This window comes from Cyrtonyx montezumae, unplaced genomic scaffold (assembly GCF_038088225.1).
Source record: "Cyrtonyx montezumae isolate F1298 unplaced genomic scaffold, pur_monq_1.0 scaffold_29, whole genome shotgun sequence".
In the NCBI taxonomy this organism is placed as follows: domain Eukaryota; kingdom Metazoa; phylum Chordata; class Aves; order Galliformes; family Odontophoridae; genus Cyrtonyx; species Cyrtonyx montezumae.
In genome coordinates this window covers 3,061,333-3,075,844 of record NW_027072033.1, presented here as the reverse complement: position 1 = coordinate 3,075,844, position 14,512 = coordinate 3,061,333, and the positions used below count along the sequence as shown (strand labels likewise).

At 43.0% G+C, this 14,512-nt stretch overlaps 1 protein-coding gene across 1 annotated transcript; it reads right to left on the bottom strand.

Annotated features, from left to right (window-relative positions):
* Positions 1-3,234: 3,234 nt before the first annotated feature.
* On the bottom strand, positions 3,235-12,846 carry FXN (frataxin). The gene is made up of 5 exons (XM_065740612.1): positions 12,688-12,846; positions 11,746-11,828; positions 10,370-10,490; positions 6,825-6,922; positions 3,235-4,195 (listed from the first exon to the last, which is right to left on the bottom strand). Exons 1-5 carry the CDS (start codon positions 12,808-12,810, stop codon positions 4,042-4,044), a joined length of 579 nt encoding a protein of 192 aa, XP_065596684.1. The 5' UTR covers positions 12,811-12,846; the 3' UTR covers positions 3,235-4,041.
* Positions 12,847-14,512: the final 1,666 nt, after the last annotated feature.

Genomic DNA, 14,512 nt, shown 5'->3' with positions numbered 1-14,512 from the left:
CAGCTCTTGAGAAGCTCTGCCATCAGTAATACCACAGCAGCCCAAATCAAAGCGCTAAGGAGTGGAAATGTGGCCTGACACCCAGGCATGCCACATTATTTGGTTTACCCAGTGTCAGGTGTCTTTTTTCCTTAATGAATATTTTAAAACTTCATCTGTTCATTCTTTCTATCTTTTTACTGCCCTGAATTTACTCTGGCAACCATGGCTGTATGATGCTCAGTGCTGGTACGTCCTGAAGGGGAGAAACACTACTGACTTGCTATATTCCCCAGAGGTGCCACAACAGGACAGCAGCTTGCCCCGGTCTCCGTGTCCTGCCAACACCACCAGCCATTGGGTACAGCTAATCTCTTCCTGATTGTCTTCCTCCCCTCCCATGCTTCCGTCTTTATTCTGAATGTTCTTCTAAGTATTCTGGCAGGCCTCTCTTCCGTCCAAGGACTCACTCCTGCAGACTCCCACACATTCCAGCACTGGTTAGTACAATGATGGAGTTCAACCATTAACTGAAAGCTGAAAGTAATTAAACTTGATTTGCCCCCACACCAATCCCCATCCCCTAACTCACCTATGAGTTCTTCAGATCAGGTCTATGTCCCGTTTCTGAAGCTGCTCAAGGACTTCAGAAATGTTAAAGAAACAAGACAAGTTAACATATGGGACAACCATGCAAAGAGGAGATAATATTGCTTAAGAGTTACCACAGTCAGAAAGGAAACAAGCAAGAAACATCAGCCAAGCATTTAGGCACGTAACTCATGTTACAGCCACGACAGATGGAAAGCAGTTATGGCATGCTTAACTCTGCTACCTGAATGTACCAGAGGACTCGCTGGTGCAGAGGAAAGAAATGCTGAGATGTTCAGGCTGTAGGACAGGAGCAAACACTATCACCAACTGCAGAAAGGGTGATTAGTTGTTGGAGAAAACTCTGATACACCTTAAAAAAAACAACACACCTCACCTTCTCATGAGTACTCAGTAGAATTCCAGATGCCATTATTTATTTTTCAAAAGCACTCTACATGTTTTTTCCAACTGAGGATAAAACAACTGTTCGTTCTGTGGAGAAAAAGCTATCAGCAACACAATTATTAACTGTCTGTAACGAATCATAGAATCACAGGGGTTGGAAGGGACCTCAAGAGATCACTGAGTCCCCCCCCTGCCAAAGCAGGTTCCCTACACCAGGTCGCACAGGTAGGCGTCCAGGCGGGTCTTGAATATCTCCAGAGAAGGAGACTCCACAACCCCCCTGTGCAGCCTGTGCCAGTGCTCCGTCACCCTCACCATAAAGAAGTCCTTGCACACATTCATGCGCAACCTCCTGTGCTGCAGTGAGCACTAACGAGTCTCAAAGGATTTTCTTTCAGCTCTTCCTTATCAAAGAAGTGAAGAAACAAATGACTGACATGACAACGAGTTTGTAACTGTGGAGCAATCTGCTAATACAGGTAAGTTACAGAAGTAAAAAAAATACCACGGAAAACTTATTTGTCTTTGGGCAATGTAACATCAGGATTACAACTCCTCCTGTGCCTCCACTCTCAGGCACGATGGCTGTTTGAGGCCTTGCCCTAACTCAGAATTCCATACCAGTATTACAGCTGAATGAATCATAGGACATGACTCACTTCTTTCTGTATACGTGGATAAGAATCCCTCCTTCTATCTCGCGGATGCTATCTATCTTTCCTCGTTAGATTGAACTGCACTGTTACTCAGCTAGCGAAAACCAGGAAACATTTGCATAAATAGCAGTAGCACTAGAGGAGAAGGGGAAGGCATTTCAAACAGGAAAGCTGAAGTGCTCTTAGAAAAGCCACCCTGACTAGCAAAGTCCTGCATGGAATCTTTCAGCATTTTCAGAAACACTAATAATTTAACATAATGTGCACAACTGTGGTCTTTACCATCACATGTGGAAATAACACCCTCACACAGTGAATTCTAGATGCAACTTTATCTTCATGTGAACAACTGTATGAGGGAGCTCCAGGTTGACCTGATAGCAGCCTTTCAGTATCTAGAGAGGAGCTGCAGGAAAGAAAGGGAGATTCTTCAGCAGGGTCTGTGGTGATAGGACAAGGGGAAACAGCTTCAAGCTTAAAGAAGGTAGATTTAGGCTATGTATAAGGAAGAAGTCTTCTACAGTGACGAACAGTTTGCCTAGAGATGTGGCCTCATCCCTGGAGACTTTCAAGGTGATGCTGAACCAGGCCCTGGGCAACCTGACCTAGCTGTGTGCGTCCCTGTTCATTGCAGGGGAGTTGGAACAGGTGACCCTTAAAGGTCCCTTCCAACTCTAAGGATTCTATGATGATGAAAGGGCACAGAGAATGAGCCTCAAAACATGAATGAGATACACACTGATGACTAAGTTGCATGCAAATTACTTAGGAAAGTAATTTTTAGAAAAGTCAGTCAAAAAAATAATTAGACAAGTTATATGTGATTGGGCAAAGGAAGAACCAGGAAGAAACATCCCTGATTCTCTGATTAGGCAAAGAGCATCTTATCCAGGTCTGTCTAAATAGCTTTTGCAATCACTAGGAGATTGATCAGAATACCATCACTTTCCATGTGCTTTATTTTTTTTTAAAGTTCTGAATTCAAATAGCAAAAAGGTATTTTGTTTTAGCTTTCATTTTAGAAAAAAATACTATATACCAGTTGCTAGTCATCCAGTTGTTTCTATTTCACATAAAATTCTCCTTTTCTTATTTTGATTTAAAAGCATGTAACAGCTTGCACAATTTACATGATCACTGTCTGTGCAATCAAGTCATGATTGTGGTGCTCCAAGGAAACAGTACTCTCTATTTAGTTCATGGAGATAGATAGTTGGTAACAACATATACTTCAAATGCAAGTGCAGGGCAATGATGCTATCTAGAATTAATAACACTTGTAAAATTCTAGCTAGTCAAGCATCAAGACAAACTAATCAGAAATGTCCCAATGAACAAAGAGAAAAGTAACTTGCATTGAACCATCTTACACCATATACATATAACGTAATATTTTTTTCATTGTATTATCTCAATAATCAGTCAACAACTGTGCTTCCATTTCAAAGGCAATTAAAAATAGCCAGCAGCAATAATGCAGCACTACAAGTGCTAAAGCATTCTTGAGGTGCAAAGATGTGTAAAAGGTTTTAAATACTTCTACGTTGTATCACGGTGAAAATCCAAGCCCGCTTACTTAAGAAATGCAGCAGTGCAAATCTTTGCCAGCATGACACAACCTCCATTTACCAGCTAAAACACAAGCAATTACATCTTTTTGCTCTATGAAGAGTAGAAATAGGTAGAGAAAAAAATCACAGAAAGAGAATAAAGTATCGGCAGAGAGATTGTTGCACAGCTTAAACATTGCACAGCAGCCTTTTTGATTCACGTGATCCTTACACACAGACCTGTAGGTAGTTAAGCTCAGAAAAATATCCCCATGTCAAAGAATCCAGAACTTGGAGAAATAGCAAGTTCTGCAATACTGAGAGAAAAGTTATGTCCACCTCACAAAATACGAGTTTTCCTCTGCCACAGTCATTTTCTTCATGATATGCTCAGTTTGACTCTCCTGCATTATTTACTTGCAATAACAGTAAAACCTCATCAACAGCTGCAAATTGTAATGCACTGCATCACAGTATTTTAACTTACATCATTGTGACTCACAGACATTTCTTGCTTTGGCTTAGTATCACACCAAAAAATGTTTGGCTTTTGTGCACCAGTCAGAGGTCACCCAACCCCAGTCTCTCCATCTGAACAAGAGCACAGGCAGCTGACATCAGCTGTAAGATAGTAAATGCAGCGATGGGAATGGACACCTCATCTACCTGTACTGCACGGATACACATTCAAGCTGCATCAGAGAAAGTCAGACTGAGCACAAGAGAAAGATATATTATTTTCATATTGTTGCACATGGCGACATCAAGAAAACAACAACAGAAATAAGCTCAGGTACTCAGAGACCAAAGAAGTGCTTGTGGTTAAAGTCTTCAAATTTCCACGAGGTAGAACATCGTCAAGTATCTTCTTTTCCAGAATACATTAAGCAGGAGAAATCCAATTTAGTTTTTAATGCTGCTGAAAGTTCTTTTGATAGCAGTTCATGAAGGGATACTCTATCATGTGAATACACCCAGTTCCGTCCAGTCCAGTCATAGCGCTTGGGCCCACTGGAAAGCAAAACACATGCTGTGAGTACAGGCTATTCACAGGGAGATGCTGGAAGCACATGTATTTATAACGTAACCCAGAAAGTGCCCAGAAAGAGCGTGAACACGGATGTGTGGGAAGTGGAGCAGAAAAGGCCAGAGCTGCCGGCAAGTGCTGTGCCATCCAAGAGTCTTACGTGAAAGGTGACAAGATGTACCAGTTGCTCCAAGCTGACACAAGCTCCTTTGCTTCTTCCTTTTAGCACTAGTCATCCCCATCTCCTCCCTCACCCACATAACTCCCCCATAGGCAACTATCGTTGAGGAATGTTTGCATGAGGCTAAATTAATGCCGACCTTCGTAGCCACCTATTTTTCCACACCTGACACAGAAGCAATGATTGAAAGATGCTCACTACTGCTAACATTAGCTACAGGAGCTAAGAAAAGAGAAAGGAATAGAAGTTCAGCAGAGAGAAATAGATGAACCATCACTCTTATGCTTGGACTTGAGCTCAAGATGGGAAAAATGCCACAGAACTCACACAACCTGCACACAGGGTCTGCAAGAAGACAGGCTGTTCCTGTGTGCTTACAGGGGACAATCTGCAGATTCTCTTCAAACATTAAAAAAAACAAATCTGAACCTCAACTACCCTGAAGTATTCACGGTATTTAAAAGGCAAACTTTTAGATCACTAACCAAGCTATAAGAAGTTACAAAATAACTTCCACTGATATCTCACTTGCTGTATGTGAATGGGGAGCTTCTTTGTCTTTGCAGCATTACCGTGTGTTTATACCATCTTACACCTGGAAATGTGACTTGGTAAATACTAGTGATAAAAATCAGCAATGAAACACCACCACAGTTCTCCAAATCTCAATAACACTGTAGAAATATAGTGTTTTCATTTTTAATTTAAGCATGGATCATGTGAGCTCTAACAAATGCTTACAAAGGCTACGTATATTCTCACACAAGGTCTGCATACGTTTTTAAAGAGCCACAATAACACCTTCAGGTATTACTAAAGGATGCTATAAGGTTCAAAAGTCTTTCCAGTCAAAGGAGTTGCATCAAATTACTGCAGCTGCACTGCTGCCAGATTACGCACACAGTTTTTATCTTTTCTGTCTGTCAACAAAATTAGGCTACAGAAACACAACTTCACTTGGGTGTACTGACACATCATAACAAAGTGAAGCTCAACAATACTCAAGAAAATTTCACTATGTTATCTGTTAAGGAAGCACAAAAAGGAACACTTGTTGGTAAATCATTTTTCACAACAGATGCTGAAAAACACCGTCAGAGGACTTTCAGGCTTCTCTCTTGTATCTTTTTCCACTACTGAAACAATTAAAAATACTACAGCTTTGGTATGTGCTCACTAATTTTACAATTCAGTGCCTGGATGTCTTAGCTCAGCTAAGATTTGGCCCCAGAGAGGTAACAAATCTCTGGACTCTGGTTTCCGTAAGTAGATGAAAACTTTTTGTCAGTGAAACAAAAACCTCTTACGCAGAATCAAGGCTCAGGAATTTTATTTTGTGCAAAATACATGGAATTAATGAATGAATTAGTTAATGGTGTCTGAAGAATAAGCTTGCTAGGGCAGTGCCTTAAAAAGTCACATACTTTTTGTTTAATTAAAAAAAAATGGGGGAACTCTGGGATCAGAGAGGAGCTACTAGTAGAGAAACATGACTCACACCATAAGCTGTACAGCAACCTAAGTTTGCTACAGTAAGGTCAGAATTTTTTTTAGTCAAATTTCACTTCTATTAGAATTGTTTTTATTGAAATCTTAAACTTTCTACAAAATTTGACTACTGCAAATTATTCCCAGTTCTGCAATTCAGCCTTCTAGAAGTACGCTGGCTCATAGTTTCCAGCTAGCTGGTTCTTTCACCAGTAACAGCCACCTACTCCCTCAGTGCTCTCTGACGACAGGTGGCAGAGGACACTGTTTTTTGGATGGGGAGTCAGCTATATTTTCCCCACATATCTGACTGCTCTCCCAGATGAAACCAGCTAGAAAAACTAAATGGATCAAAACGCAGCATTAGAGAAGGCAGCAGAAACAGCCAGTCAAGACTCCCATAAAGTGCAGAAGCTTGACAAAAGCAAGCAGTGGGAGAGCACATATAAATAATATAAAGCAGGAAATCCCACAAGCTTAAAGGGGAAGGAGCCACCCTGTCTAAACACAAAGAGCAGTTTAGATAATAACACTGCCATCCCTCTTTTTCCAACAGAGCTTTGTTACACTTTTTTTTTAATCGTGGCTGGCTGCTTGTTTTTTTTTTTGTTTTGTTTTGTTTTTTTGTGGTTCTTGGGTGTTATTTTTTTCTCCTATTACTAGGCTCTATTCCTGCAGACATTGGTTTTGGACTAGAACAGCATATGAAAACATTTTATTACACATTTCCTTGATTAATTTGGGCATATCAGTATACTACATCATGCCACAAACCTCTGTAACAAAATTCTTAACAAACATTTAGATTAAATAATGTTTAAAGCATACACTAAGGAATGGGACTATTTATGGCATTAGATAATCCAGTCCATTCAGTGCTAAGAAAAAGGGCAAATACATTCCCGCTCAGTCTCCAGGTATGACGTACCTTACATGTAACTTACCTCGTGGGCGAGGACAGCCAAATCTGCCGGTTTGGTGTTTGCTTATTGATTACATATGTTCCCAGGTCTCCACCTAATTTAACTGTTAAAACTCCACTCTTAAATCACAAAGAAAATAAGTAGAAATTTAAGTTTGTTATGTGTTACTTGATAAGAAATAGATAAACACAAACTCACATATTGCATCACATTCCCAACTATTTTCCAGATAACAATAGTTTGGAAGAATTAACATTATGAATAAACAACATGCACTAATACTTAAGAAAACCTGAATATTTTTGAGCCTAATCTAGGCTTCAGACCTTCATTAATTTAATTTACTGTGTTTGCACCATTCACAATAGCACTACTTCAACAATACATGCGTGCTTTGACCTCTTAGAAGAGCTCATTGTTTTGGAAAGGCTGAAACGTGACTCAACACCATTTTTTTGTAAGCATGAGCTGGTGTGGTTCAGTTAAGGATCTTTATGTGCTGAGACTGAATTCCTGACATACCCAATTTTCCTTAACTTTTAGCTGAAACACCTAGCACTGGCACAGGCTGCAGAGAGAGATGGTGGAGTCTCCTTCTTTGGAGACATTCAGGACCCACCTGGTCACCTACCTGTGCAACCTGGACTAGGGAGCTGCTTTGGCAGGGGGCTTGGACTTGATGATCTCTAGAGACCCCTTCCAAACCTCTACAATTTCATGATGCTGTAACTGTAACAGTTCCCAAGAGATAAACACAACTCTATACTCCAATAATTCTGATTAAGTGCCTAGATCCCAAATCACACCTTAAAAAATGTTCCCCTTCTGATCTCCAGAAGGCCTGTTTTCTTTTAGGTGTGCCAGTGTTAGACCTTGATCCTAGCAAGCATTTCTGTTCTCCTTCTTACTCACATTTCTTAATGACAACATGATTCATCATCTTTCTGACATCTGCATTAAGTATATACTGAAGAGAAGCTGACAAAAATGTTTATGGCCTAACTTGAAGCAAAGAAAAACAGTATTTGGACATGAGTTAACTGACAAGTGATCTGAATTTATGCTGGTCAAAAATTCCATCTTTACCAACTGTAATGTGATGATTTGAGTAGAAAAGTTGGTCGTATTTAATCTATAGTTTCTCAAGTACTTCACAACCTACAGCACAAAAAAGCTGCTTTAATGGGTCAATATTTTTCTCACCTTACAGTGTATTAATTGAGCTATTCTTCTAATGCTACTACTTGTGTATAAACACTTAACTGTGGGGAGAGATCATTTTCAGCTACCTACTGCCTTCCCCTCTTACTCTGTAGCATGCAGCAGCTTAGTGCTGCTTTCTTCTCCTACAGAGTAATGCAACGTTCCTGACATATCTGGATAATTATCAGCAATGAAATAATACTCTCAAGGTCTGATTTTTTTTATTCCAATCCCCATGCTATTTGTACTTGATAATACCTCTAATAGGTGTGAGCAATAACATATACATAAAGACATGGCTGGTTACTGCTGCCCTCAGGTTGCCCAGCCAGTTATGTTAACAGGAAATTGCTTTGTAAGTTCAAGAATAGGTGACTACTCTGGTCACCATGAACTCAATCTTTTCTGTATCTCAGCAGTCCTAATCTGTAGAGACAGAGCAGAACACAAGCATGCAGGATAATTAGCCCTGATGAATATGGCAACAATAATCTCAGCATTCTTCTGTGGGCTCCTCAGTGCCATACATTAGGAATTCAGCATGACATTAAGTTGTACCACAAACAGACTGTAAGAAAATAGGTTTCTGAGGAATTAACACAATTTTTTACCAGTGCTTACAGTACACGCCAGCAGTTGGGGAGTGCTACTGCTTGGTCAATGCAAATTAAATAAAAGTCAGTTTCTATTGCTAGGTTTAAAATTCTGAATCATGTATTTTACAGTATCTTTGTAATACTACAAATCACAACTCAAGTTTTTATGAACTTAAAATATAATATATTTGAGCTGTTTCAATACTCTGGCATGCAATTTGTACTACTGTATGAATGTTTGTTACCTCCTGGTAAAACATACTTATTTACCATAAGAGATTCTCCTCGCACCCTCCCTGGATTTGAAATTACAAACTGTGTGAGAAACTGAAGTTCCTAAGAACTCACAGGCACGAGATGACCTTTCCCATGTCCGCCACCTTGTGGCTTGCTACAGTACTCATCTTGCTTGTCTGAAACAATCCCTGGTAATTTCAGTTAAGGGAATTTAACAGAAACTTTTAAGATAATATGCCATTATACAGTCTGTGCAACGAAAGACTACTTTTAACTAGGCTGGATGTAAAAATAATTCTGTAGAGTCTCACAGGGAGTGAATGTCGAGCACATAGCACTCTTCAGTGCCTGAAGATAAAATTAGGGCAGAAAGATGACTCACGATCCTCACGCAATGAAGTGCTTAAAAATACTGAAGAGATTAATGATAATCTTTTTGCTCATTTTGTCTGATATGCTAAAATATGCTGAATAGTAATGGTTAAGCTATTCACCAGAAAAGTAATTAGCCACAGCACTATTGCATATTTGATTAAACCAACAATAAGTACAATAAGTACAATAATAAAGTACAATAAGTGAATAAGTACAATATTTCTATCCTAGCTATGAAAAATAAATAATGAGCATGATGATGACACAGTTACGGAGCAATGAACTACAAGTTGGACTGTTTGCTTTGCACAGGGCAACCCAAACCACGTGGTTCAGTACCCCGAGCACAGAACCCTGACTGATGGGGCTTGTGGACAGCAATCTTCAAGTGGTAAGATGCAAACTGACAGCAGCAATTTTGCAAAACTGATAAAATGCGTTAAAGGAAAGACCTGTGATGGCAGTACAGGGAGACATGCAGTCTCCTCCAAGACACACAGAAGGCTGTAAAATACAGCCCATTTCAGGAATTTTATGTAAAACTGATAAAACTCCTTAAAGGAACACAGCAGCATTTCTAATCAGCCTGTCACCTCTGTAAAAGAATTTCAGTGGGTGACCTGCTAAAGGCTCCAACTGTCAGGCTAGCAGCTACCCCACGTCCCATCAGACTGCAGTCTTCTCACTGTGGCAGATTCACTTCTCATTTTTGCAGCCACCTACTGCAGTTGCTCCTCTCCAGCACAGGAGACTCAGTACTCAGAGCATTCATATGAACTGCTCTATCAATAACATACAGTGATGCACATGTTGTGTTCTGAGTAGGTCCGCCCTAGTATTTACCTTGAGGGAACTGACTGATGATGTCAGAGGTCAACATGAGTTTGGAAAAAAATAGGGACAAATAGGTATCAGTTTCCTTCTCCCCTTGGGCTCATCTATTATTCTATGCAGTGTCTTTTTCACATAGACTAAACTGTCTTTAAATCTTCAACTTACATGAAAGGCACATTTTTAGCAGTAAAGCTGTATAAAAAAAAAACAACAAAAAAAGACATTTTAACTACTAATACTAAGGTGAGTACTGCAAAATCCTCTTTCAAAGAAAAAAAATCTACAGGAATTAGAATGGTTAATACAATCATTAAAACATACCCCTAAAGAGACATCATAATCTTCTGGGGTGAAAGGCTTATCTGTGAGGTCCTCAAAGAAATCTGCCAAGGAGTCCAGTGTTTCTTCAGCCAGTTTTTCGTAAGTAGTCTCATCTAAAAAGCTACAAATAACATACAGTCACATAATCAGGAGGGGGAGAAAACATGGAAGGTGGAATTTAATTATCATTTTTATCATAGGCAAATTACCAATATTGTTTCACTGTTAGTCCTTCCTCTAAGGACACAAATAGTCCTATCTTCCTTACGGTGATGTAGGTTGCAATGCACCTTACACGTGGAGGTGGAATTTTACTATCTGGGTAGAGTGTATTTAAATTGTGTACTTAGTTTTATAGATATAAGGCCTCTGAGTATTAAGGAGACAGACCTAGACTTCTAAATATGGAGAAAGGACTGTGCACGAACCAGTGTTTGAAGCTCCACAAATAGATTCAAGCATCTCCTGTTGAGGCACATATGCCATTTGACAGTAAGGAGCTAGAGGCAGCCACAAGCAGAGCTAGAGGCAGTCACAAGCAGAGCTTTAGAAATATCAACGTCAAACACTACACCTACATGCAGCATTAGGTCTGTCAAACTTCACAGAATCTCAAAGCACCTTTGTAGCCAATAATTAAGGCTTACAAGACATGTGAGACAGCTTCTGTCACCCTCTTTAAGCAAGAAGTGAGAATGAAGTGTAAATAATTTTAATTAACCACATGTAATGAAATCACCTATGTTCTTCCACCTATAGCAGCGTCACTTCTGAGTGTGTAGGTGGCTATCTCTAGAAACAGACAACTGGGCTATTTTGCTAATGGGTGTAGCAAAACAGCTGTTACAATGAACTAGGTGACTCAGTGTCTTTCGACTGACTATTTTGGATTTTTATGTTTCTTATAAGACCATTACTAAAAACTGCACTCCACTTGAGTCACGGGATGCCCCAGGAACACCTACGGGTGTGGATGACTGAGGGCCTTAGGATCAGACAGGATGTGTGCACTGATTCTGGATGCAATTCAGGATCTGCAGTAAGGCTGTTCCAGGCTCCTAGTAGCATTTCCTGGGCCTCTATCTGCTGCTGTGTTCAAGGTCAGCTCTCTCAAGAGCACCACACCGCAACCTGCCACTGCACAGCAGCAACCTGATGTTCCCTGCTGTATGTGGAATGGTGAGTTGCCTACACTTAGGCACGAGTCATTTCCTCTGTAACTTGTCGAAGTCACACCAAATGATCCTCCCAAGAACTACACTCTTCTGGTGCATGGCTGTATTGTTACATTAGTCTGACAGCCCTACCAGCCTAAAGACACACAGATTTTCATACGAATGAAAGTACTCCCAGAGTATCCTTGGAAAAAAAATTACCTTATGTCATTCAGAGTTCCTGTACTTCTTAAATTCATGAAGTGAACAGTACTGCTCTTCACCTCTGAAGCATATTGCAATTGCTGTTGAAAGTAAGTTAAAGGGAATTAAAACGTGAAGACTATGAACTGAACAGCAGTCGCATAAATCAAACAAGAACTTGAAGACTTTCTGTCTCCACATTAAACATTCATATTCTCTATTCAAACCTATTAGAGGAATAACTGTAGCAGGAAGCCTCCAGTGGCTGAGGCAGACTATAGCACTCACACTTTCTGTTACAATCTACAACACATGTTGGAGAACCAGGAAGGAGAAGCACTAGGACTATTGGTGTAGCACAGAAACAGTTTGGGCTCCAACAAAGTAGAGATCTCCTCGATAAGAGTCCAGTGGAGGGCTACAAAGATCGTAAAGGACGTCGAACACCTGTTTTATGAGGAAAGGCTGAGGGACCTGGGTCTGTTCAGCCCTGAGAAGACTCAGAGGGATCAGATCTACGTCTACAAATATCTAAGGAGCGGGAGGCAAAGGTACAAGGCCGGACTCTTCTCAGCAGCGTGCGGTGATAGTTTGAGGGGCAATGGCCACAAACAGCAGTACCCATCAGGCCGGTGGCAGAGAAGGGAGACCCGCCGCACCGCCGAGCCCCGCGAAGCGCACGCCGCCGCAGCTGTGCGCTCTCGACACTCCTGGGGGCCGCGCACGCGCACTGTGAGGCCGCGGCCTCGTCGCCGCCGGCACCCGGCGCACTGCCACGGGCGGGCCCGGCCAGGCCTCGTCCGGCGCTGTGTGACCGCAGGGGCTGAGGAAGCGCCCGGCGCCGCGCCCTGTCCTCCCGTCTCCGCCCCGGGAGCGCCGGCACCCCGCCCTGCCCGGCGCCGCCAGCTCGCCCCCTCCCGCCCAGGGCGAGGGCCGCGCCCGCCGCCCGCTCGCTCTCACCGTCCGGCCGCGACAAGCGGCGGCGGCACCCGCCCTTAGGGCCTCCCCGGGGCCGCCGCTCTTCCGCCGCGCTGCCGCGGCCGCCACCGCCCGCACGGCAGCGGCCGCCCTCGGCCGCCACATGTCGGCCCTTCTCGCTGCGGAAGCGGCCGGGGCGGAGCCGGCCCCGCGCGGCCTCTACCGCCCCCTGCCGGCGCCACAGAGCATGCGCGGGGTCGGGCTGAGGGAACAGCGGGAACGGGAGCGGTCCGAGCGCGGGAAGCCGGGAGCTGAGCGCCGCCGTGCGGTTGGAGAGCGTCGCTCCGAGAGACGGGAAAGGTAAAATCACAGTGGCACAGAATTGTAGGGGTTGGAAGGGACCGCCAGAGAGCTATAGAGTCCCGCCCCCTGCCAAAGCAGCTCCCTAGCCCAGGTTGTCCAGGTGGGTCTGGAACGAGTCCAGAGAAGGAGACTCCACCACCTCTCTGTGCAGCTGTGCCACTGCTCCGTCACTGCACTGGGAAGAAGTTCCCATGCACATTTGTGTGGAACTTCCTATGCCTCAGTTTGTCACCATTCCCCCTCGTCCTTCACCAGACGCTGCTGAGAAGAGTCCGGCCTTGTCCCTTTGCCTCCCACTCCTTAGATGTTTACAGACATGGATCAGATCCCCTGAGTCTTCTTTTCTCAAGGCTGAACAGAAACCAGCTCTCTCAGCCTTTCCTCTTAACAGTGGTGTTCCGTATCCTTTATCACTTTTAGCCCTCTACAATACTCCCTCCAAGAGATCCCTGTCTTTTTTGTACAGGGGAGACCAGAACTGGACACATTACTCCAGGTGAGGCCTCACCAGGGCAAAAGAGAGAGGGAGGATCACCTCCCTCCGTGTGCTGGCCGTACTCTTCTTAATGCACTACAGGACACCTTTGGCCTTCTTGGCCACCAGGGCACACTGCTGGTTCATGGCCAACCTGTCATCCACCAGGACACCCAGGTCCCTCTCCTCAGAGCTCCTCTGCAGCAGGTTTTCCCTTCATCTGTGCTGGTGCATGCAGTTATTCCTCCCCGTAAAGGCACCCAGAGGAAGCAGTAGCAATCTCTGAAGGGATGAGAAGCACTTCTGAGATGAAACTGTAAAAAAGTGTATTACTGTGGGAACAGAAAAAAAATCAGGTCTTTGCAAAGGACAGGGTTGTGTGGGTCTGTGTGCTTGCTGCATTTCCCTGACAACAACCACCAAGAAATGGTCTCCTGTTTCTTGAAGACCAATCCCACATGCTTATCACCTCTAAAAGAAAATCATTTACGCTTTCTCAGCTGCAGCAGTCTAAATACCAACATAAGTCTGGTAGGGAGAAACAGCTTTCATCAGACCCAAGAATGCACCAATAAAGTGGTTTCTTTTTCATACCTCGGTGAGCAAAGCAGCAGGAAGAACGGCAGATTGCTTGATTATTTAATGTGTAACATTTGATTTAAGTAAAAGGTAGTTCTTGTTCACACCCCAGCACTTTGGTGTCAGCCCTCCTTAAGCTGGCATTCAATAACCACCCAGCAGCTCCAGGTGCATAAGCAGCTGGAGGATCAGCCCTGTGCCCTCACTGCGGGCAGAGCTGATGTTCTTTTGCAAGCAAATGCATGCACTCCAGCAGAGGGGTGAGAAAACGGCCTGTATGTAGAACAGGCAGGGTGCATTACTAGCTGCTCCTTATTGCTGCCTGTCGTCCAGGATTGGACGAGTAGTGCTGAGTTGGATGAAGTTACCTGTGCATAAACAAAGCCAACAAAAAAACACATTTTGGATCAGGAATTTGTATTCTCAAGCTACAGGGTTTTAGTGCTAGAA